Source organism: Artemia franciscana, chromosome 15 (assembly GCF_032884065.1).
Source record: "Artemia franciscana chromosome 15, ASM3288406v1, whole genome shotgun sequence".
NCBI lineage: Eukaryota > Metazoa > Arthropoda > Branchiopoda > Anostraca > Artemiidae > Artemia > Artemia franciscana.
In genome coordinates, this window is record NC_088877.1 from 7,068,625 (window position 1) to 7,094,729 (window position 26,105).

At 34.4% G+C, this 26,105-nt stretch overlaps 1 protein-coding gene across 2 annotated transcripts; it reads right to left on the reverse strand.

Moving 5' to 3' along the window:
* Positions 1–816: 816 nt before the first annotated feature.
* LOC136035995 (ubiquinol-cytochrome c reductase complex assembly factor 1-like) lies at positions 817–26,085 on the reverse strand. Of its 2 annotated transcripts, none has more exons than XM_065717913.1 (5): positions 26,036–26,085; positions 17,515–17,587; positions 13,970–14,133; positions 8,007–8,201; positions 817–970 (listed from the first exon to the last, which is right to left on the reverse strand). In XM_065717913.1, the coding sequence occupies exons 1-5, from the start codon at positions 26,048–26,050 to the stop codon at positions 875–877; spliced, it is 543 nt and encodes a 180-aa protein (XP_065573985.1). In that variant the 5' UTR covers positions 26,051–26,085; the 3' UTR covers positions 817–874. The 2 variants fall into 2 exon arrangements, with proteins under 2 accessions (XP_065573985.1, XP_065573984.1); XM_065717912.1 differs by having other exon boundaries at positions 25,913–26,081.
* Between the last annotated feature and the right edge of the window lie 20 nt (positions 26,086–26,105).

The window sequence follows — 26,105 nt, forward strand, 5'->3', positions numbered from 1 at the left end:
GAAAAAAAAATCAATCGCTATCATTTTTATATTTAAATTTTTTCATATCTTTTTATTTTTAATAATTTTTTGATTAACTTGTACTTATTGTCTTATAATTTTGTTATTTTTAAATTATGTAATGATTTTGTTATTATGAATTTTTTTTAAGGCAAAATTTCCAAAATAGTTGTAAAACCCTGTGAAACCTAGTTGTGAAAACGTGTCCTCCCTAAAGAGAATTTCAAGCGGGCGAAAAATGAGATCTATTTTTGGCTAGGTCGGAAACATAAAGGGAAAAACCACGAATCTCCACTGAAGAAAAAAAGCAATTTTGATTTGTTTTGGCAGAATTGGGCTTTGCATTATCGCGTATAAGAGAAACTCTTCTCTGCTTTTTGTTTTTAAAAGACACGCGATTTACATGCCTTATGTATGTTTCTTGTGCCTGATTTATGACGGATTTATGCCTCAAAAAAGTTCCGTCGGTTATAAATTGAATTAAGAGCTGGACTGGCCTTTGAGTGGCATTTCGCTCGCTTTCGACCGCAACTGGTCATTAGGCATTGGAAGGCCTTGAAGAGTTCACACTATTCTCACACCAAGTCACAAGCTGTATCACGACTTTTTTTTTTAACTAATCTTAACCCATGCTTAAATCACCGATCTTCAGCAACCCCTAATGGCGGCAACTGGCAGGAGAATTTGCACACCCGTTAGGTTTCGAAAATACATTTTCTGTATTTTCGCTGAAAAATACATTTTGCCCCTTCTCCTAACTATTTGTGAACTGGCGCCGTTGCTTACCTCCCCCCCCCCAAAAAAAAATCAAAGGGATTATGGCAGTAAGTCCTTTTATTAAAAAAATTAATTTAAAACGCTAAAATTAATATATTTAACTTGTTTTTGGCAACGGCAGTTCGCACCAAGCTATTGACTTTCCTCCTTTTAGTAAAAAAGTTTCATCGTCTATCTCGTCCAGCAGTTGTACCTAGAAAAGAAAATTTTTTATCTTGAACCAAATCAGCCACTTTCTTTTGACGTACAAAAGATATAAAGCATAGACACATCAAACACTTGAACTTTTAAGTTTGTGACAACTCTATTTTTAAGACTTTGAATGCCATTGGTGACATCCCTCGAGCAATGCCAGAGCAGCGTTGGGCAGAAATCAATTTTCGATTCCTAACAATTGGTTTTTGATTTCCTCTTCGATTACGAATCAAATATAGACTGGACATCCATCATGTCATCTCATGACATCTTCCTTTTTTTTAGAAATTCTTGTTTCCTTCAATATATTTTTAGGAATAAAAGTTTCACATCTTTATCTTGGTGGGTTGGAAAGCGAACTAAATTCGGGCCTTTTCAGGGCCGTATCCAGAGATAGGGATACAGGGATTGAACTGTCTTGAAATAGTTCTCCAACTAGTAAACTGGGCATAAAAATGCAGGAAAAAAGCCTATTCTCCTAAAAACAAATGGTATTTCTCTGACTCGTAAACAAGTATTAGAAGTACAGGTAAAAAAAAAAAACCCCTTAAAACTCCCAAGATTCTTCAAGCAGAGCCCTAAAAAATTTAGGTAATCCCCCCTTTCCAGAACAAAAACTCAGGATACGGCCCCGGGCATTTCGGTCTGTAGTCCATACCCCATAGAAAAATAAAAAATGGTTGGATATCTTAAATACATATCGAACTTTACTAAACCGGTTGTTTGTTCCGTTTCATCATCTAGGAAAGATAACAAATCTAAACTCAGCGATTTAAATAAAAGCTGCTACTTCAGCTTCGTTGATGATATACAACCTCAAAATTCTACGCAGCATCTTCAAACAAAAACTTCACCTTTTTAAGGTGTTTGGTGTCATGTTTTCATAGCATATATTTTTGATTTTTCATCAACGCTTTTTTAAAGTTTGGTGCCCGATACTATTAAAAACTGTATAACTGTATATAGAGGCCTTTTTCATTAAAAACTGATCTTCCGATTCATCCTAATTTTCTTTCAAATATACAGAGTCGGTATATATTTTGATCACAGTCGGTATATCAATAATGTGATCAAAAGGGGTGGAGGCGACCAGGGCAAAATGCCCTAGACGTCACGGCGGAAGGGGGGTACCACAGATGGGGGGACCGTGGCTGGGGTGAACCCATGTGGGGTCAAGACTAACCTCTCAACGGCCTATTGACTCCACAACCCAAAAAAATTGGCTGGATTCAATACTCCCAGCCATATCCTTTCCATTTCCTTCTACTACTATATACTCCAGCTTGACATTCAAAAGATAGAGAAACTCCAACCACTGTCTACTCCAATCCGGACAATCTTCAACCAGATGTGTTCTTGTTTCAACAGTCATCTTGCAATTTTGGCATAAAGGCAAATCAACCCTCTTGATTCGAGAAAGGATCTTCCCGTAACTCCCTATTCCTGTTATGGCTGCAGTTATTATTCTCATCTCCGACATTCTTAACTGAAGTATATATTTGGTGAGTATGGAGTTAAACTTTGGGACTACTTCCTATGTTTTATATTCTACCTTCATATTCAAGTTTTATTCCATTCTTCCGTTGCTCCGTCTCTTCACTGCCGTTTTCCAGCAGCCCTGAGAAATGGGGACAAAATGTTCTGGTCCTTATTCTATCACTGATGTCCCAGCTGCCCTTCCTGCCATATCATTACCCTCGGTCCCAGAATATCCTTGGACCCACACCAGAGTGATTTGGTATCCTTTGGTTGCTAGATTGTTCAGTGCTCCATCGAAATTCAATTCACTTGTTTGCCGACTCTATATATTCTGAAGAGTCTTAAGACATGCCTAGTTGTCTGTTAGAATACATGTGTCTCTACTTCTGCAGTCTTACCCAGGTGGTAACTAACTATCTCTTTATCCACTTCGGGTGTATTTAGGTATATTACAATGGAACTCCCCGATTTCCTTTCGTCGTGAACCACAGACAAGAAACCAGACGTGAAAAACAGACGAAAAACTTTGCAGTTTCTAAACCAGCCATCTCTCATCTTAAAAAAAGAAGAAGAAGAGAATATTGCACAAATAATGTGGCATGAGCATAATAGCTGAAACATTAAGGTTTGTTCACACCAATTGACTGGTTCTTGATCTAAGTGTGTGCCCAGCCTATACACTAACTCTCTATGTTTGCGTTTAATAAAGCAAAGCGTCTCGTTACTTTTGAAGAGCAGCTCCATTTCCTGTCCCTTTTCTCTTCTATCCTTTATTGGAATCTGGTATTACCTCTCGGTTTTTATTACTGGGACGATATGATCCTTAGACATTTGTAACTCTTCACATTTAAGCATCAATAAGTTGCAGATATCGATGTGGCTTTTAATTTCCCTCTTTCGTATCTGCGGCCTATTAGTCCATTGACCATTTATTTGTATTCTGAATACACTTTTTACTACTTTTGTCTCTAGAAGTTTTTTGAGGATTGAAGTCCTAGTATTTTTTTTTATTAATAATGGAGATATTATATTATATAGCTAATATATACAGAAAAAGCTCGAAACCCAGAATTCTGTGCTTGTATGGCTACTCCTAGAATACTCTACATTACATATATGCACCGCGTTCTACCTCCTATCTACCAAAATACCAACAAAATATTATAATTCTGCTCGAGAAAAAAAAAGCTCCGTTGATGCCATGGCCGTTCCCTGGTATGCAGAAGTGATCACCAGGCGTGTAAGTCTTCGAACACATTATTAGAGGGGTAATGCGGCTTTTAATTTGAGTCAAAAAGGCCCATGCCACTTCTTCATATGACAGAATCGGTCTTATTGTATTCTCGTATAAATACATAACCATAATTAGATCTAGGCCCCATTCCTTCCCCACCGTCGATTGGTACTGGATTAAGCAAGCTGTAGCTTTTCAAGCCTTTTCTTTGCAGTGAAGCTTTCTAGCTTAACTGATGGTCTAACACGACCCCAGAGTACTTCACCCGTCTTTTCACAGAAATCGGGTGGCCATGTATTTTTAGAGAAAAAGCAACTTGCTATTTTCTCCTTCTTATAAAAACTTATTTCGCTCTTTCCTGGAACTTATTTCGCTCTTTTCTGGTGTTTTGGCAGCCATAATTGGGTTTCATCCAGTATATCCTCACCCATACCAAAACAGAATTTCAGACACTTTCCTCTCAATAGCGATACAAGATCATCAGCATACGCTTGGGTATATCCTGGATGCTGATCTAAAGTTTTCAGAAAACTGTTCATAATAAGATTCAAACATATATAGAGAACTTGCCCCCCCCCCTTGCAGGTGCCCCTTATGGGCAGTTTTAGATAATTTGTCAACCTTCAGATCTAGGACAATTGTCGAGTTCTAAGCATACGGGATTTCCATTTCTAAATATATCGAATATAAAAACATAATGAAAATATAATATAAAAATATAGAATACAAAAACATAATGAAAACAGAGCATAAAAATATTAATAATAAAATAGAAACTATAATAAAATTCATTTTAAGTTACCGATCAAAGATAACATTTATTTTCAAACAAATACAAAGTAGAGACAATAGGGAAAATCTTTTTAAGACAGTGGAAACCAGTTCTGTGGAACTGATTTCTACTGTCTTAAAAAGATTTTCCCTATTGTCTCTACTTTGTATTTGCTTGTTATGGAAAGGCAGTGTGGTCTTCGTCGCTATTTTCGTCTAGCTAATATTTATTTTTGCTAGAAAACTACACAAATTCCGACTATGCATTTGAATTTTACATTTTCTTATCGCAAAGAAGGTGGTTACTAAGCCTCAACCTCGTAATTTTAAAATGCCATTCTATAAATGTGTTCATTGCGGGCACACTGTGAAAGTAAGATCTATCTTCTGAAGCTAGATTAAAGAATAATGGCTCAAAGATTGGATTATATTACTTTTAAATATTATTAAAAGTAATACCGTTTCAAACTGCAAAGCACTGAAAATTTTTATTCTCACAATTTACTGCTACAAAGTAGTGATAACTTTTAGTTTCACAATTTCCTGCTGCAAAACAGTGAAAACTTTCCATTTGACAACTTCCTGCTACAAATCAATGAAAACTTTTAATTGCACAATTTTAATTTTTAACTTCACAATTTCCTGCTACAGTGAAAACATTTGATTTTACAATTTCTTGTTGCAAAGCAGTGAAAACTTTTCATTGCACAATTTAGTGCTACAAATCAGTAAAAACTTTTAATTTCACAATTTCCTGCTACAAAGCAGTGAAAACTTTATATTTCACAATTTCCTACTACAAAACAGTGAAAACTTTTAACTTTACAATTCCTGCTGCGAAGCAGTGAAAACTTTTAATTTCACAATTTAGTGCTACAAAGCAGTGAAAACTTTTAATTTCACAATTTCCTGCTGCAAAGCAGTGAAAACTTAATTTCACAATTTCCTGCAGTATAGCAGTAAAAAATTTAATTTCACAATTTCCTGCTACAAATCAGTAAAAACTTTTAATTTCACAATTTCCTGCTACAAAGCAGTGAAAACTTTACATTTCACAATTTCCTACTACAAAACAGTGAAAACTTTTAACTTTACACTTTCTGCTGCGAAGCAGTGAAAACTTTCAATTTCACAATTTAGTGTTACAAAGCAGTGAAAACTTTACATTTCACAATTTCCTACTACAAAACAGTGAAAACTTTTAACTTCACAATTTCCTGCTACAAAGCAGTGAAAACTTTTAATTTCACATTTTAGTGCTACAAAGCAGTGATAACTTTTAATTTCACAATTTCCTGCTGCAAAGCAGTGAAAACTTAATTTCACAATTTCCTGCAGTAAAAAATTTAATTTCACAATTTCCTGCTACAAAACAGTGAAAACTTTTCATTCCACAATTTCCTGCTGCAAAGCAGGGACAACTTTTCATTTCAAATTTTCTGCTACAAAATAGTGAAAACTTTTAATTTCCAGCTGAAAAGCAGTGAAAACTTTTAATTTCAAAATTTCCTGCTGCAAAGCAGTCAGATGCAGAGCGTCGGATTAAACTCGCGGCTGAGGGCATCAAATCAGAAGATCAGCACCTGCGCAAAGCGAACCGTACGTCAGCATGCGAGAAAATTTCGTTAGAGCTTAGTTTTGGTGGGATTATTGTTGCTTAATTTCTTCAATAAACTCCTAGTAGAAGTTTTTTATTTTTTTATTCTTCATTTCAGATTGCAAAACAACAGTATATGGCAATTAATCAGATATGACAATTATTCAAATTCTAATTTGATTAAAGCTGGATACAATCGTATTTATAATTAACGTTTGATGGTTCATTTCACGTTACTTGGCAAGATTCTGCCCTAAATTGAAATTCAATCTAGGATGTTTTTTTTTCTTAATCAGCTGTCTAAATATGAAATATTTATTAAAATGTTTTCCGAGTTTTTTTTGGCATAATATATGTATTTGCAACAAGGCAGCGCAAAAATCTTTTCTCGTCCAAACGTTAAGAACTTCCACTTCCTTAGTTCTTCCTTCATGTTTAAAATGCACCAAAGTTTAGATACAAAACCGAATTGATCTTACCGATTTTTAGGTGTCAAAAAATCAAATAAGCGCAAGGATTTAATTAGAACAGGGCTAGTTCCGACAGATATGACAATTTTCTAAGCATACAAGTTTTCTTGTCAAAAGCTAAGAGTTTTCACTACCTTGGCTTTTCCTTTATTTTTAAAATGCACTTCAGCCTGCTTAAAAAATCTTAAAAATGAGGGATAAAATCAGGAATTCAGTTTTTAATAAATAAAACTTTCACATGTAATCATGGAGTTTTTGGTAGTAGCGAGTACCAATCTAAAAACTGAAATAGTGGTGAAAAATCATCGAAAAATAAGCTGAAACGCATGACACCGAACAGCTTAAGACAGCAGGCAGCTTAAGCAGATTTTCTTCGAAGGTGTAGTTGTTTTCGGCAATGAACTGATTGCTAATGTTTGAATTTTGACGAACGAAAACGGTCTCAAGTATAACTGATTAGATTTGCTGATTAGATTTCACAGCTCAACATGGCAATCCTGACGAAAATATAATATCACCTTATCACTTTATAATTTTGAAACAAACGAACGAAAAACCATAGAAGAAGCTGGCATTTCCAAGTCATGCAATACGCCGGCATTGAATTATTATGATCTAAAGAAGAAATGATCAAAAATGTTTTTTTTTAGGCCAAACGAAAATGCTAAAAAGATACATAAAGCGAATATTTCAAAAGGACAACCGTCTCCTTTCTTCAGCGCAAACAAAATATATTTAAGGAAAATCCAAAAAAAAGAGAAAAGAACCCCCCCCCCCCAAAAAAAAAACAAAACAAAAAAACATGGAGAGTCAATGTGAAAAAACAAACCAATTCAAACCAATGAAAAACCAAAATTGAAAGATGAACAAAATCCAATAAAAAGTAATAGAAGAGTTAAAACCAAATACTGAACAACCAAAAAAAGCGAGTGATTCACCATGATTCGTTAGGTATTTGGTTTTAAATTCTTCTAATTTTGGCTTTTATTGGATTTCATTCATCTTTAAAGTTTGGTTTTTTATTGGTTTTCATTAGTTCGTTTTTTCAAATTGACTCTACGCGTCTATTTTTTTGGTTTCTTTGCATTTTTTTGGCATTTTCCCTAATATGTTTTTTGTTTGCACTGAAGAAGAGAGGCGGTTGTCATTAAAAATATTCGCTTAGTGTGTTTTTTTAGTATTTTCTGTAGGCCTTAAAAAAACCATTTAGATCATTTCTTCTTTATATTGTGGCAGGCCAATGTGGTTTTATAAATTATCTTTATTATTATGATCAAATCCGATAAACTTAAAAATTCTACCATTATATTTTTCTGGACGATGTCAGTATTTTACAAGTGAGTCTTTGAAATTTTACAGGCTGCTTTAATTTATCCATTCACGTTTTTTTTTTTTTTTTTTTTTTTTTTTTTTTTTTTTTTTTTTTTTTTTTTTTTTTTTTTTTTTATAACAAAATCCTAGCTATAGCTGTCTAATATCTAACCTGTTTTCTAACCAGGTGCACGGCAGCCTCTAGCGCATGAGGATGGACATCATTTTTCTGAAAAAGCGTTCTCCAAAGAGCATTTGCTAGGTCAATATCACTCCCTAAAAGACCTTCATCATAGGATAGTAATGCCGCAGTAAATTGATCACCAAGCTCACTGACTTGTTCTCTTCTGGCAGAACCTGTTCCTTCCTGTAACAAATCACCGTATAAACAAAGAGAATAAAAAAAACAGACTACATTCAATCAAGTTTAAGCTGATTCTAAATTATATTCACTGACTATTGCAAGGTAATTTGTTTTTCAGTTTGTTTCTTGCAGCAGGAGTAGAATCATATTTTAGAGTAGCAAAACAAAGCCTTAAAAGTAGAGTGTAAGAGTAGTAGAAAGTAAAAAAGGAGAAAGGGAATAAAGAAAAAGAAACCTTTTTTTGATGAAAGTCCTGATTTAGCAGGATTAGCAAATGGAATCCTTACCTCCCTTATATCTAGATGTTGCTGTGTACAACACAAAGGGTATAGCTCATGCAGTTCAAAAAATCGAGGATAAACTCGCTGTAAAAGGCAAAGCGGTCAATTTTATAGGTTAAGATGATTTTCGAGTTTCATATGAACTAGTGCTATTACTAATAAATCAGTGCATCACCAAACTGCATGACGAAAACACAGCTATTTATGCTCCTCCGCCACCTTAATCTATTGAAAGCCTCACTCTTTACTCTCACCATCAAGTTCCTTTATCCTCTTATCTTGCCACAATATTCGGAGACAACCCCCAACTTGGACACGAGCCAAGGTTAGAATGAGACAATTATGATGGTATAAACAAAAAAAAGAATTTCATCTGGAAAATTACTGACAAAAGGGTATATGAATTCAGCAATGGGGAAACTAATTTTCCTAAAATCGGCTGATAACCGATTTCCATTAATTGAGTTGTTCTCCAAGTTGTACGTCGAACACCGGATGAAAACCGAGCTGTTTGGGTAAAGAATTTCCCCAAAACTATAAAAAAGGCAAATTTATTTCTTCTCTTTTAATTAGAGACTTTCTCTGGCATAAATGCAAGAGACTCCTAGAAGAACATTCATATAAGAAATAACTGCAACCAAGTAAGAAAAGAACATGTCAAACAGGAGAAAACAGTTTTATAGGTAAACAGAAAGTACACCATAAGATACACCATACGATAAAGTACACCATAAGATAAAGGAAAACTACTGGCAAAGAACAAATCACGAATATAGTACCGATCAAATCAAGAATCTAGTAAAGAGCAATTAATGGATCTAGTAGAGAACGAACCATAAATCTATTAAACATAAAACCGGGAATCTAGAAAAAAAAAACACGAATCTAGTCAAGAGCAAATCTAGGTTGCAGTGATAGCTAGCAGCCTAGTAAGAGACGATCACGTCCCATAATAAGAAATACAGTAGCCGATAACTCACAAAAATAGAGTCAGATTGAAACACAAAGTATTCTATTTGAATTATCTTGTCCAAAACCCTTATAAACTTACAGCTTATTGTTTTGAATAACAAAGAAAATCCATGGGCTTGAAAAACAAGAAAAGTTGCTTCAACTGCAATATTCTGCATCGACGGTATCTTTTTTCTTTTTTTTTCTCTGCAGCTAGCTTGGCACTGGAACATTATAGAGAGCTGTTTAATGGCTCATTTTAAAGGAAATTGAAATGTTTAAAAGCCTCTCGTAAATAAAAAGGTTGTAACCATGTATGGTGTAAAAGTTAAAGCAATATTCTAATGTTAGCTATAATGACATCATTATATTTTTACATAAAGCTATAATAAAGAACGAACTCTAACCTATACTAAGTGGTTTACCTAAAGGATATAGTGAGAGACGATCATGTCCCATAGTAAAAAATAAAATAGCCCGTAATTCCTTAAACTAGGGTCACATAAAAAAGTTACACAAAGGATCGATAAATAGCTATATATATATAAATATATATATATATATATATATATATATATATATATATATATATATATATATATATATATATATATATATATATATATATATATATATATATATATATATATCATGAAAAGAGAAATCACCAATGCTACAGCACAAACACAAAAAAAAAAAAAAAAAAAAAAAAAAAAAAAAAAAAAAAAGGAGACAGAAGGAGAAAAGGAAGACTGTTTTCCTAAATTAGTGATTAATATAGACCAGCACTTGAATGAGGCCTTAACCCTACTCATCCATACAATCACATAGGTCAAACAGCATAGCCACACACAATCAACCATAAAGAATAATCCATGGACAGGCAGTCATGTCGTCAATAAGTATAAGTCGTGCCGCCTGAGGCCAACACACCTACGTACGCTCCTCCTCCATCCCAATCTATTCAAAGCCTCCCTTTTTACACCTTCCTAGGATGTTCCTATTTACTTAAAATATTTCTTTATGGCATCCTCTCGCCCCAACCTCGGAAGACCTGTTTCCGTTTAGCCCTAGACGGTTGGCCAAAAAGGGCAATCTTTGACAATCTGTCGTCCCTCGTCCGCAGAACGTGCCCTAGCCATCTCACCTTTGTTTCATTATAGTCCTAGAAAGCGGGATTGAACCGCACTTTTCGTGCAGCATACTGTCCAAAATACGGTCAGTCAGTCGGGTACCCAGAACAATCCGTAGGCAATTTCTCTGGAAACACGCCAAGCAAATTTTCATCCGCTTTTTGGAGCGCCTATTCTTCAGAGCCATATTTGACCGATGTCATGACTGTAACTTCCAACATTCTAATCTTGATTTGCATAATTATTTTCTTATTCTTCCAAACTTTTTTTAACTGTGAAAAAACCTGAGCCTTGGCCATTCTACTTTTAGCATCTTCACTGCTCCATCGCCTTTATTAGAACCAAAGTAAGTGAAGCTGTCCACCTGATTAATCTTTCCGCTACACGAGTCACGAGTCACGTGACTCGTGTCACGTGTTCATCTTCACTTATTCCTAGCCTTAGTGACGCAGTCTTGTTAAGATTTATTTTAAAGCCTATCCTAGCACTTTGAGCTTGAAAAACCTCAAAAGCTCATTCATTTTGCTCACACTTTCATCTAGGATGCTTAAATCATCAGCATGATCTAAGTCTAGGGGAGTTTTCCATCTCCCATTGCCTTTCCTGTGCTTCTTAAGACAAAGCCCATCAATATGACCCATATAAAGGGTGATAGAGCAAAACCCTGTTGAACTCCTGATTTAATTCGAAACCAGCTACTAACTTCATACAGTAACCGCAGCAGTATTATTCTCTTACATAGTACTGATCTCTTTAAGTATTTATCTGGTATACCATACAAGAATAAGACCTTTGCTAAAGCTCTTCTATCAACAGAGTCGAACACTTGCTCATAATCAATAAAATTGAAGACCAAACGTGTTTGACAACTCAGGCACTTCTAAATTATTAACCTAAGAGTGAAGAATTGGTCGACACATCCTCTACCTTTTCTAAAAACCTTTTCTTAGTCTACAGCCTCTCTCAGTCTAAAAAGTATCACACTACTAAGTAATTTGCGACCTACAGTGACCAGACTAATGTCTTGATAATTACACACTCACTCTTATCACACTTCTTACAGAGTGGCTTAATTAATATTTTCCTAAATAACTAGGTACTTCCCTTTTTCAAAAATCATATTTATAATCTTGAGTAAATTATTTCTAACCTCAGATACGTTATATTTAAAAAAAAACTCACTTGTCACACTATCAGCACATGGAACTTTATTATTTTTTAATCCTTTTAGTACTGTCGCTAATTCTTCCTCACAAAACAAATCTTCCTTCACGTCCAAAGTATCAAAAAACTTTTCATTTTACTCTTTATCTTTTCCAGCAACTCTATCTTGGTCTAGCATACTCTAAAAATAGTCTGCCCGCCTCTCTTTAACTCTTTCCTTATCACTAATTGTGGCCCCGTTCCTAACTTTAACTGGGGCAAGTCCAGATTGGCTACTCTGTCTTAATTTATTAACATGCCAGTACAATATTTTACTTTTATGCCGTCTAGTTGCATCTCCCAGATCCTCTGCAATTTTATTCATGGCCTCCACTTCCACCTCCTTAGTTAATATTTTAATGGTTTCTCCACTTTCTTTACATTCCTTTTGTTTTTATATGATCTATCACTCAGATTTTTCTTGTGCAAACCCGTGCTCCTCTCTATTAAACATAAAGCTTTTTCACTAATATTCCTAATTGCAGTCTAGTCGTGTAGTTACTAATGGTGTTTTCCCTAAGACACCATCAGCAACTTCAAAAACTGTTTTCCTCAGAATATTCCATCCATCTTCCACATTATCGAATTTTTAACTCTCCAGTTTAGTGTTCCACTGTTCCTGGAAAGTTTCCTGAAATTCTCATCCTAGAGTATATATATATATATATATATATATATATATATATATATATATATATATATATATATATATATATATATATATATATATATATATATATATATATATATATATATATATATATATATATATATATACTCATCATATATATATATATATATATATATATATATATATATATATATATATATATATATACATTTATATATATATAAACTTTTTCCCATGCTGACCAATGGTCTGCGTTGCGCAGGTACCGATCTCCTGATTCACTGCCTTCGGCCAGGAGTGCAATGCGTGAATGGGCGCAAATCATGCGACCAAACCATGTTTTTCCTCCCAGATTTCTTCAGGTATCCATTTAGAACTGGGTTGACTCTGCCTGAGCTTACAGAGTCACACCATTGACTCCCGTTCCAAGTTATGTAACCAGCGACATCAGGTCTCGAACCCCTGTTCTAAGGACTTCAAATCCTGTGAGCTAACCACTCAGTTAGGACGGCTCAAAAGGCGATATTTTACATAACATAAATCCTAAAATGAGTTAATGTTTTTCTAGAAAGCAAATTGCACAGATACCTTCAGTTTTGGTAATTTAAAAGGCGATATGTTACCTAACATTAATTTTTAAAAGCGTCATTATTTTTCTAGAGAGCAAATTAGTTGAGTCAAAAACACAAATTGTTCAGGTACATTCAGTTTTGGTAATTTAAAAGGTGATATGTCACACAACACAAGTTGTATAGGTTGTTGTTAGGGAACGCAAAATGGCCCAAACATGTCCACATGATATCTCAAAGGACAATACATAACACAACATAAATCTTACAGGTCGTTAAGTTAGAAAACGCAAACTCAACGCAACACATTGAGCGTGGTAATCCGAGAGACAGTTTCCATTAAACATTATTGTAGAGGAGAGCAGAAAATCTGAAAAATTATGTTTCAAGGTTTTTGGCTTTTATTTAAGAACGGTGTAAAAAGCTTTTTTTTTTTGTTTTGTTTTGTTTTTGGCATCCAGGATAAGATAATAACAACTTTGATATAGAAAACACTGATTTCTAACAATATCTGTAAACAAGACAAATGGACTAAACAAAGAATAAAATGTAACTTCTGTATACCTAAATCATAATTTTAACTAATTGACAGAATTTAAACACTTCATTGGATTCTATCAATCAGAACTTCAAAAGTACATTTTTTAAGAAGAGTTTCAGGAAATCAGAATTCAAAAAACTAATTTGTTTAGAAAAAAGAAAAAAAAACATATAACAATTTGAATTACTGCTGCAGATATGGAGAAAGACCATGAGATTTTTGGGGGAAAAAAGAGGACGTTTCTCCTAAAAAAAAAGTTATTTTAAACATTCTATAACAGAAACTCTGCCGAGCTAAAAACGGCGTTCCAAATGCAATTGGACAGTAAGCCTTCCAGTAAGCAAAAAGTTTGAAAAAGTGATTTTAACTTTTTCAACTCTGATAATAGTTTGAGTAATGAAGTTGTTTTTCTGCTGAAGATAGTTTTGGTTCAATGGCCTGTTTTTTTGGCTCAATGCTTACCAGTTTTTTACTCCTCGTTTGGACATCATTCCACATTGCCTCAACAATCATGTTTCTGAGGAACCTGCCATCATCTGGTATATCCATAGCTCTGACTAGTAGCATCCAGACGTGGAGCTCAGTGACCGTGAACCAAGAGTAAAAGGTATCTGGCATTTGGCAACCTATAGCGCAAAATAATGGTCGTTAACAGCAAAGTAAATATGGAGTTCATGTATTTGGAAAAATTTGTGGAGTTATGTGAAAGTATATAAAAAGGTATAACAGGTGGAATAGCAAGTGTAGGGAAACTGTAACCATATAGTTGCCTAAGGAACAGGGGGGTATGACATACAAAACTACTCCAAAGGGTTCTTTTGTTTAGATTCTGCTTAAAAATAAATGAAAAATCTTTAGCAAAAAAGGAAAAATCTTTCAAAAATGTAAACATATAACTTCACTAGAAAGCCTGGCATGCAAATTTAACAATATCATTAGCTTGTTAAATATCGGTTATTTTATTGTGTCCTTGCATATCCAGCACCCAACCTCACTCTTGAAAGGCATATGATATTGCATCTCAGTCCTAATTTTTTCTAGAAAATTTTTGAAGTATATACAGTCATAAACATATAAATGATTTTCTTGTTTTCAATTTTCATCTTGATTTTTGCGACTTGAAACCTTACAAGGTTAAAAAACAACTATCATAATGACATTTTTAATGACAAATTCAGACGGTTTGAACTGGACTTGTTAGGAATTTCAAAAATTCATATCCCATGAGTAGGAAACATGAAATTAGATTTTTGCTAAAAACATTTTAGCAAGCATAGTTTAAACTCATTGCTTGAATAATTGTCGTATACCCTTCATGTTTTTTTTTACTCCTGACTTATTCTTTTTTTTACTTACTTAAAAAAGGAAGTTTACATTTCACATTTGGTCACCAATGTTACTACCTAACACATCTTAAACAAAAATAAAAGAGTGACCTTACGCAGAAAAAACCTTCATGACCAACATACATATACAGGTATTCATTCAGGGTAGGCCCGAAGTAAAAAAAAAAAAATACATATCATAAAAAAATATAGGTAAAATTGCAACAATCGTGAGATATTTATAGGGATTGCCCAGGCATAAATACCTGGACAGACAACGTTAAATTTTCTTGTTCACCAAAAAAAAAAGATAATAAAACTTTTACTCCAAAAATGAATCATTGTTCAAAAAAGTAAGTCTGAAATACAGGAAAAAATGTAGAAATCTTAATCTTTTGTGCTTGAGTACATGTCCTGAGATAAATGTCTTGTCATTGTGGATACATGGATGGTTATTTTTGTTTAACAGAATTTGTCTAAATTTGATCAATCAAGTGAACATCTTCACTTACCTAGGTAGCATCATTAATAAAGACAGAGGGTGTAGTAAAGTTGTTAAAAGTAGAATAGACAAGACTCAAGGTGTTTTTTCAAAGTTAAAATAGTTTGGAAGAATAGGAAGATAAGTCTACAGACCAAGATTAGACCATTGTAAGCTACAGTGATGACATTAGTCAAGTATTGTTCTGAAGAATGTGCACTCCAAAAAACAGAGGAAGATTGGCTTAATGTTTTCCAGAGAAATTACCTACGGATTGTTTTGGGTACAGAACTGACTGACTATATCTCCAGCAGTTAGCTGTACGAAAAATGTAGTTCAATCCTGCTTTCTATGGCTATAGCGCGAGAAAGGATGATATGGCTAGGAAACGTTCTATGGATTAGCGATAATTTATTACCAAAGATTGTCCTTGCCAGTCAACCGTCTAGGGCCAAATAAAAAGCAGGTTGTCCCAAATGGGGTGAGAGGATGTTGTAAGAAAAGTTTTAAGGGAAATGGGAACCTCTTCGGATAGCATAAAGGGGGAGCAGTTGAACAGATGTGAATGGAGGAGAAGCGTGCACAGCTGTGATGGCCTCAGGCGGGGCTGCAGTGAGTTAGTGGCATGTAGCAGTTAAAGAAAACTACTTTATCTTTAAGTTTAATTTTGAGAACATGTCAGTCTCTGCCAGGGATGTTATTTGCTAGAGGACAGGGGGTAAATGTCCCCCAGGCCCCAGTATGCCCTCAAGCTAAAACCTAGCGTCTTTGACAATCTTGTCAAAACTAAGAAAAGGCTTTATAATTCAAGCATCCACAAAAACAGATCAGTTTTTTTATGGCTCTCTATTCTTCACTGTCATTTTCACTTGACTTAGGAAAGTTGACTCCAATTTTGCCCACACCCAAAAAAAAGAATAGATTATGCCGCTGGCTCCTGCACACGTGGGAGAACCCTCCCTACTTAGATCTTTCTAGGAAAATATGAAAAACTAATGTCTTAAATTGTACTGGGTATATGTTACCCATATACAACAATGCTCTTGAGCCCTGCTTCACCAAGACCTATTCCTTACAGAAAATAAGGTCAATTACTTGCTTTGATATTCAGCAAACTGAAAGGCGTACAAAGTAAAGTTACACGATGGGAAGTTGTGTGGTAGGAAATTAAATTATAAATGGACTAAGTTTGGCTCAGTTGTAGGGAAAGTAGAATTGAGACAGGGTTGGGGTCCTTGTCTCATCAACCTTTGACAACCAGCAACCTTATTGGACAACCAGCTGTCTGATAATTCTGTATAATTTATGTAATTTTGTAGATGCAGAATGTAGGAAAGATTACATTTAGATATTTTAAGTATTTGCCCATCATTTTTTCTTCTTTTTTTTTAATAATACAAAACAAGCTATAAAATGAAACTGCTAAATTTAGCAGAATTTTTGGGAAAACAATAGCCTTAGAGGTAACCAAAAACTAGATAGAATTTCTAGTAAGACTTGTTTTTGTTGTGCTAAATTACATTTACAATAAATTTTAGTCAGATATTCATCTAGTCTATATAGCAGCTAAAGATATATATTAAGCACCAAAGTCAGGATAGGTTCCAAATTTTTGCATGAAAACTTGGTATGAAACGCAATAAATATACTTCATTGAGTACCTCCGATATCTGTAACTGAGACCCATTCAGATATGTTATAGATGTGATTTGATAAGGATTTTAAAATGATAAGATCAGTATTACCATTACCGCTGTTATTACAGAGGGTAAAGTTATTAGTAATTTTTGTGGAAATTTGTTACAGCTTTCTATATATTTTGCTTTTTAATTATTTGGAAAAGGGCTGTATTTTTGCCAAAAATAAGGTTATTAGCTCTATGACTATCTACCTTGGTTCTACTGCCCTAGCAATGATGTATGGACGGATAATAGATAGACATATCTATTAACAAATGAACTAACCTCCTTTTTATACAATCCTAATAAGGTGGAGAGTTAATCCCAGGTTTTTCTTCTCATTCAAATGGACTATCTGTCTTGGGCTTTTCAACAATTAACCATGACTTGATCGCCCACAACTAGTCTTTAATTCAAAAATCAACAAAAAAATTCAAAATTCCAAATTTCAAATCTTAAAGAAAGAATAACAAACCTTACATAATAGGGTAGAACCACCTAAAAGTAAAATCAAAGACCTACCTTTTAAAAATGGTGAATAATTAACTTTGTCTGCAACTGATTCATATAGGACGAAACCATTTAATCTGACTGCCTAAAATTTGGAATATTTGCCATTAAAATCATGCAATCATTTGATTAAAAAAAAACTTTTGTGACATCAAACTAAATTACAGCTATACATCTTTGATTAGAAACATCATATTTATGATGCTTGTTATAAACAGGCTAAATATCTAATTTAAAAACTACTACTGTAATAATTTTGAAATTACACCTTCAATTGTCAAGTTTCATCTGCAATTGATATCCAAGTTTCATTACCAATCATCATGGATATGCTTTCGTTTAGGAGAACTTTCACTTTAAGATTTTACTTCTGACCACACATTCTGCACAGTTGAAGAATAGAGGATATTAGCTTTGTCACTCTGATTATGTACATACCAACATCAATACCTTTTCTTACTATGGAAGAAAGCAATCCATATAGGCTTTGATGAGGCCTGTCTCACCTTGGCAACTCAGAGACATTTTCTTTGGATGACTTTCCTGTTAATTCCTGTTATTCCTGACATTCCTGTTAAATACGCAGTTGCACATAATTCACTGACAAACATCAGAACAAAATTTTTCTACTTGGCAGTCCTATAAACTTATCTCAATTGAGCAGCTTTGAAGAAATCTTCAGATTCTACAGATCAAATAATGCTGAAGCGATTTTTTTCTTAATGTAACAAAGCAATATAGAAATGACACAAAAAAATGATTCCATAAACCCTTACCCTCGCCTATAATTCCAAAATTAGCTTGATGCTCATCAAACCCATCAAGAACTTAAGTGATTAGTTTCATAATTACTCAACTAACTATCAGCCACTCTAACTCTAGATCCTTTTGCCTGAGTTCTTTTGAGCTCAGGTAAATGCCTCATAGTAAGCAGAGCTTTAAGTCAAAATCACACAAAGTGACTGAACCATACAAAACTAAATAATTTGATGGTTTACGTCAATGAAAAGCTATAAATGCTAAAGACGCTTTGTTGCTCTTCCCCAACTTTTATACTTCATACTTACAGCTGTAACAGCTGCAATTACATACAGCTGTAATTTGGGCTCTGACATCAATATTTTTTTCCCACAATTTATCCAGTATTTGTCTTTATCTAATGTAAAGGTTCTGTTTCTAGTGCTCTTACACAAGACTTTCCTTTATTACTTATATTGAATTTAAATGTTTTGTTTCAAAGTATTAAGGGACTACTGACTATTTAATATAATCGAACCTATTTATTACATATGTGATTAATGGCCACAGGGTTTTCAGACTGATAAGCGCTTTTTAGTGGAGTTTCTTGAGCAACAGACCAAGGCAAATAAAAAAAAAATTGAAACTACATGAGTGGCAACATGAATGGATTTCTTGTGGTGCATGCAGCTGCCTGGTTTCAGATTTTACCAACACTCTATGACAACACCAAGAAACAAAACTTAGGTCATAATATATGACATGGTAAACTCCAAGAGGTTTTTCTCATACTCCACTTCATTCCCTGTATAGTGGGTTATAAATAAATTACTATTATCAATATGTCCTTAAACTCACCAAAAGGAGTTCTTATAAAAGAATATTTTAGTCACCAATAGACTTTTTTATTGAAAAATCATTACTTTTGATGACCTGGTTTTAATCATTGAGAGCATCAAACCAAATACCATTTCCAAAATTGTTAGGAAGACACACTGTAATTAGAAAATTATATGACTAATTTCAATTAGGTTCAAGAAAGTCCATGTTTGGGAAATATTACCTTAATTTGAATTTTGGATTAAAGTTAAGGTCTATAATGGACCTGCTGTGCCCTGTGTTGAGGATGGTGAAAGTCTGTCACTGTTTTAAGGCCCTGTGAAATGTGGTAAGAGAGGTCTACTGGAAAGATGCAATTTAAGCCCACTCAGTAATGGTGACCACAGGCTAGGTATGGCCTGTAATGACTATTATTCAGTGTTTTAGAGTTGACACCATCAAACATCAGCTTCATATAGAGTATGCAAGATGGTTGGGTATGACAAGCAGCATCAGCTGCCCAAAAAGGCACTCTTATGATGAGGTTGGCCTCAGTGGATAATTGAATGGGATTGACAATCCCACACATATTTCCATGACTTGTAATTCCATCCCTTTTAAAGTCTAGATTTAAAGGACACAGCTGTGCGTGCAATCATTGTCTCAGCTTGAAGACTATTCTAGTCTGTGGCAGCACAAAGAAAAGAAAAGAGATCTTGCTGCATTTGTATATTAACCTGATGTTTTTACAGCTCATATGATTGGTCACTTGTATATTGCTGGCTTGAATTATTGGTAAAGAAGGGGTTATTTGGTTGAGCATTACACTTGTACGCCAGCATCATGTCACTATGGTGGTGTCTGAAAATAAGTGTTGATAACTGCAGGTGCTCTAGTCTCTTTTTGTCAGGAAATTGTGTAGGTCAGCTATGTACTTTTTGCCATGCCTCTGAACCCCTTCAACTAGGCTAATATTATTCATATAGGAAGGGGAGATGAGACATGCACCAAAATCTAATACCGGTCTGACTACAGTCTTATAGAGGCTTAGAAAGACTTTGCAGGAGCAGCTAGTAACAGTGCACTTGAGGAGACCAAGGCTTGAATTTGCTCTTGAGACTGCTAGTTACTGGTGGCCATGGAACTTTAGTTGTTCATCTATTAGTAAACCTATATTTCTTTCTTTCTTATTGATTAAGGACTTGTCTTAAGCACTGAGTTTTTCATTGGACAGGCATGTTGTACTGGCAAAGAGGGTTACTTCAGGGTTACTGACAAGTTCAGGCTTTGTTGATAGGAGCCTGACAGCTTAGAGTCATCAGTATTGAAAGTGATGCTGTTTTTTATTCTATTCACTATATTATTGAGATACCTTAAATTACCTTAAATCGCATTTTCTAGCGACTAAGGTTGAAGGGCCTGTAGATGTTCCCAGGAAACATTGACTCAATATTTATGTCACAGTTCATGAGTGGATCATCACTATTTACATATATACAAGACAGTTTGGTTTCATTGTTGGATGTCACTAGATGTATTGCCAACCAGGCGTACTTGAGGGCTAAAAGGGTGGGTGGCTCAAGTGGTACAGGCTCTGCAATTTAAGCTCACTCAGTAGTAGCCACCCACCAGAGGTATGACTGGATAGTTTAAAGTTGAGGCCACAGCAAAACAGCAGCTTTGGATGAATGTGCCAAGTGGTGGAGGGTGAAAAGTGGATACTGGTTTGTCCCACGGTGGTTTCCATAGCTTGCCACTTTAATCATGGTTGACACGGTTCAATCCTGAAGCTTTCAACTGATCTGGCCCACACAGTAGATTTGCTGAGTGAATTCCACAGTGAAACAATGCAATTGGTGAAGAAGTTGAACTTCTCATGCATTCTGCTAAATTTTTGACACAGTTTTTTTTTTGCAGGGAGCATAGTAGAGCCCATAACAGTGCCTTGGGGTACTCTGCTCACAACACCACATGCTGACTTAAAATCCTGGTTTTAGATGTCTTCAATGCATTCATATCTCTTTGTTCTGTTTTTTGTGCTACACCCCTAAAAGAACTAGTATTTAATGTTTAATATATCTTTTACAAATAATCTTTTATCTTTTAAAAACACCTTTGAGATTGCACATTCAAAGTTGCAAAAATGACTTTTCTGATTTCATAAGTTTTATCAAAATTTTGATTTGCCTATTGCTCCCATCAAGTCGAAAATAATCTAATTCCACCACAAGCTAAATAATCCTAATGCAAGGCTAACTCATAAATAGAATAATTATTCCTGAGGACGATCAAATCAGTTACCTAGGTCTAACACTTAATTTGATCTGGTCTGGTCCCTGATACACCTGGCATATTTCATCATCTTAGCTTATCTGGAAGTGTCTGACCTAGCAAAACTAGGACCAACAGACTGACAGAATTTTTGATTGCTATATATCACTTGGTTAATACCAAGAGCCATAAAAATGCTATAGAAAATAAGAATAGTAAAAAGACTACTAGCCACACCTTGGGACTGTAATGAGAAAACATTACTCCAATTTTAAAAATCACATATAAGACCCCATATTGATTATGGACTCATCATTTACAGTGCTTGTGTAAAGACCCACATGCAAAAAATTTAAGCAACACAAAATGATATAATCTGTCTCATATTTGGTCTTAGGAAACCAACAAACACTAAGTTTCTGCTTATCCCCCCATGGAGTTGGTCAATCCCCACCCCATAATAAATACTTATTTCTCAAAGTGGCCTAAAGAACTGACCCCCATTGCTTTTATACAGAAAAATTTGCTGAGCTTAATACAATTACATATAAAAACCATTTCCAAATTTTTGTTGATGGGTAAAAAATAAGTGAAAAAGTGGCAAGTGGAGCGTTTATCCCAACCCATAATATTGCTTTGGTTGAGAGATTGCATGACAGCGCGTATGTAATGTCTGCCAAGCTAATGCCATAGTCATGGTGTTAGAGCACCTCATGAATAATGAATTTCCGATTGTTAATTTACAAAATGTTATTGTTTATTCTGACTCTTTATCAAGCCTAGACCTGCTTTCTTCAGCTTCTGAGTATAAGATGGACATAGACACATTTCGTTGTCCTAGGATTATTGATAATCTAGCCTCAAACGGATGAAGAACTTATTTCCAGTATGTCCCAAGCCACTCTTGTATAAGTGGTAACCATAAGGCATATGAAATTGCAAAGAATGCTTAAAATATTGAACAGCCAAGTGGGAGACCAATCCCCATTACAGATACCTACCACAGGAGACTACCAGAGGTACTGTTAAATAAGAATGAACAATCCCATCACCTTTCCCTAAAAAGCACCTTTCTAAGATTTATCATAGAATGTGGTCTGGCTCAAATGGGCTAAATTTTCAGGTGTTTTCATATCAGTTCCCTAATTCAAGTAGTCTAATTCTTATAATGTTAACAATGAAACATTTGACCATTGCCTGTTTGAATGTAATATGCTGACGTTTGCATAGTTTACCCTGCAATGTAAACTGTTAGAATGCTTTAAACACCACAAAATCTCACTATCAGCCAAGAGTCTAGTGGACCATACCTACACACAGAGCTGAGAAATCACTATTTATCTTCTTATATTCCAACTCCTAGAATCAAAAGATGTCCAGAAAGAAATCTGAGCAGATTCAAGATAAATAAGAGATAACCTATTCAGTAGCTCTGATCATCTCACAGAGTAAGTCAAGAGGAAAAGGGCTGAATAGTCTTTGACTGAAAAGCCCGCGTTTTGCTGATATAAAAGAAGACAAATAAACAAGTTGTATGTTTATCTTCATTTCTCATTCTTCATTACTATCATAGTTACTAAGCAATGTCACTAAGTTAGGCAACATACTATATGGTTTGACCTATACAAAGTGTCACAAAGAGTGCATGACCCTAAAAGATGGTTCAAGTGTTCTTGTGGTTTACTTCTAAAAATTCAATTCCTGCCATTTGCAAAAAATTTTAACCTGTATCAAAAGTTTTTTTTTCAAAATTCAGGAAATGTAAATGCATATCTTTAAACCCTTATAGAATGGGATAAACCAAAGTTGTGAAGCTGAAAACAGTTAGTTGTACTTCATTTAAGCAGAAGATCTATTTTGCAAGGTTTCACTTTTATAACACAAAGATTTTTAAAGGTCACCAAAGATCCCTCTAGAGGGAGAAGGAGTAGAGTTGAGCACTTGAAAATACCTTCCCAGGACATACTTTTAATCTATAGACCCATCCCTGAAAGTTTCATTTTCCTAACCTAACCCTTTTCCAAGATAGCAAAAAGTAGCTAAACTGGAATTTTGCCATTTTCTTTGTAGCTTGTTTAATGTTAATAGATAGTTTATAAACCAAATAAATTCAAATATTTAGTTTTGTCACAAGTGACAAAACTTAGAAATGGTAATTCTAGAAGCACATCCCTTTCTGATTGATCCTCCTCCTCCATGGGCAAACTAAAATGCATAGAGTGGGCAGGGTTTTGAAGCCAAGGGAAAGGTTGGGGTTGTACAATATGAAATAAATTATATTTTAAATACTATTTCCCATCATCACTGGTAATTTCTGTATAGTAGGAAGTCAAAAGATAATAAAAAAACTTATGGATCCATTAATGGTATTTATCTACTCTCAATTTTAAACAAAACAAATATACAATTTTGCTCATAGGTAACTTTATCTATAGAGCTAACTATGTTAGTCCATGAGCCATGCAGGTATTGGGGTAAGGTCAATATTCTGACTGGTTGAATCATTAGTTGATGTTTATCAAGATTAAAGTAAATTAAGGTCATGATGTTTATTGGTGCTTTTTGAAGCAATGCCTTCCAATGCAATGGAGATTATACAGTTTTTCAGTTTACAATGAAATTTGGGTTAAATTCTAGTTTAGTGAATTTTGGCTATCTCAGAAAGGGGTTAGGTTAGAAAAATGAAACTTTCAGGGACAGGTCTAAAGGCTAAAGTATGTCCTGGGAAGGCATTTTGCAGTACCTACCTCTACTCCCTCTCCCTCTAGAGGGTCCTGACCTTTAATGACCTTTAAAAATATGTGTGCTATAAAAGTAAAACCTTGCAAAATAGATCTTCTGCTTGAATGAAGTACAACAAAATTGTTTTCAGCATCACAACTTTGCTCAATCCCAATTTATAAGGTTTTAAAGATATGCAAATACATTTACTAAATTTTGAAAAAAAAAAATATTGATATGGCTCAGAATTCTCCTCAAATAACAGGAATTGCATTTTGAGAACTAAAGGCAGAGAACAAGCAACTGGTAACTGAAAATTAAGGCAAAATGTTGCTTTGTCAAAATTTCAATAGGTATAGACCAGCCATGTAGGTAAATTTCGGGGTGCTCTAGAGGAAGAAGGAGCAGAGGTGGGTACTTAAAAATACCTTCCCAGGATATACTTTAGCCTGTAGACCCATCCCTGAAAGTTTCATTTTCCTATCTTAACCCCTTTTCAAGATCAATAACAAATTTGTTTGAATAGTGATTCTTGCAAGTAAGTATCACCTATAAAGCAAAGCAAATTAGTCCATAAGCCCTGTGGGCAGTGGGGTGAGGTCTGTATTCTATTGAAGACTGAAAAGGCAAACCAAAACAAGGTTATAAATATGAACTAACAATATAACCAATCAAAATACAGACCTTGCCCTGCTGTGTACAGGGCTCATGGACTAATTTACTTTGCTCTATAGGTAATATTTCTGTGCAAGAATCACTACTCAACCAAATTTGTTTCACCAAGGTCTTCTCAATGACATAAAAACTTTTAAAACAAATTTAATCTTGAGGTTAAAAACTGTATAATCTCTACTCTGTTAGAAGACATTTCTTCAAATCAACAGAGCATAAACATTTTATTTAATTAATTGCTCTGATTCACAGATTTGCCAGGTAGTTTCAATTGAAATGTGAAAGTGGATAATTACCATCAATGGATACTTAAGTTTTTTAATCATCTTTCAACTTCCTATTACACAAAAATTAGCAATGATGACTGGAAATAGTATTTAAAATGTAATTTTGGTAAAATTCTAGTTAATTGACTTCTTGCTATCTCAGAAAGGGTTTAGGTTAGGAAAATGAAACTTTCAGGGATGAATCTATAGACTAAAGTATGTCCCAGGAAGGTATTTTGAAGCAACTACCTCTACTCCTTCTCCTTCTAGAGGGCCCTGACCTTTGATGACTTTTAAAAATATGTGTGTTATAAAAGTGAAACCTTGCAAAAATAGATCTTCTGCTTAATTGAAGTGCAACAAAATTGTTTTCAGCTTCATAACTTTGCTCAATTTCATTTTATAAGGTTTTAAAGATATGCAAATACATTTGCTAAATTTTGGAAAAAAAACACCATTGATATGGCTCAAAATTCTACTCAAATAGTATGTAGTCAAATTTCACAGCTCTCTAGAGGGAGATGGAGTGGATGTTGGTACTTCCAAATACCTTCCTGGGACATACTCTAGCCTGTAGACCCACCCCTGAAAGTTTCATTTTCCTAATCTAAACCCTTTCCAAGATAGCAAGAAGTCAATTAACTAGAATTTTACTGTCATTTCATTCATATTTTACAACCCCAACATTTCCCTTGGCTTCAAAACCCTGCCTACTTTATACATTTTTGGTTTGATGAAAGGAGATTTTGGAAAGCTAAAAAATGGATTTTAGAAAGCTAAAAATGGATGCAATTCAAGAATTAACATTTCTAAGTACTCTAAACTAAAAATTTACCAGCCTTGCTAAGAGAGCTAATCAGGCCAAATATTTTCACATTATGCAATTGCATTTTTCTTAATTAAGCCCTGAAAATTCAACTTACTGCTGTTTTCCCTGTTAGGAAGCCTAATTTTTTGAAAAAATTATTCGAAAGTGATGGATTATTGCCTGTAGATTTACATCTTTGTCCAGCAATTCTCTTAGATGAAATCAAAAGAAGTCTTACGGAATTCGTAAGCATTTTCAGGCTTTAAAAATGTAATTTTCATAAAAGCAGAGCTGCCAAATTAAAATTT

Coding starts and splice junctions, on each gene's coding strand:
- LOC136035995 (XM_065717912.1), bottom strand. CDS start 26,050: ATGCTTACGAATTCCGTAAGACTTCTTTTGATTTCATCTAAGAGAATT. Junction 17,588..25,912: donor TCCTAACAGGGAAAACAGCA/GTAAGTTGAATT, acceptor TCCAAATTTTAG/GCAGTCAGATTAAATGGTTT. Junction 971..8,006: donor TGCACCTGGTTAGAAAACAG/GTTAGATATTAG, acceptor TTTCTTTTCTAG/GTACAACTGCTGGACGAGAT.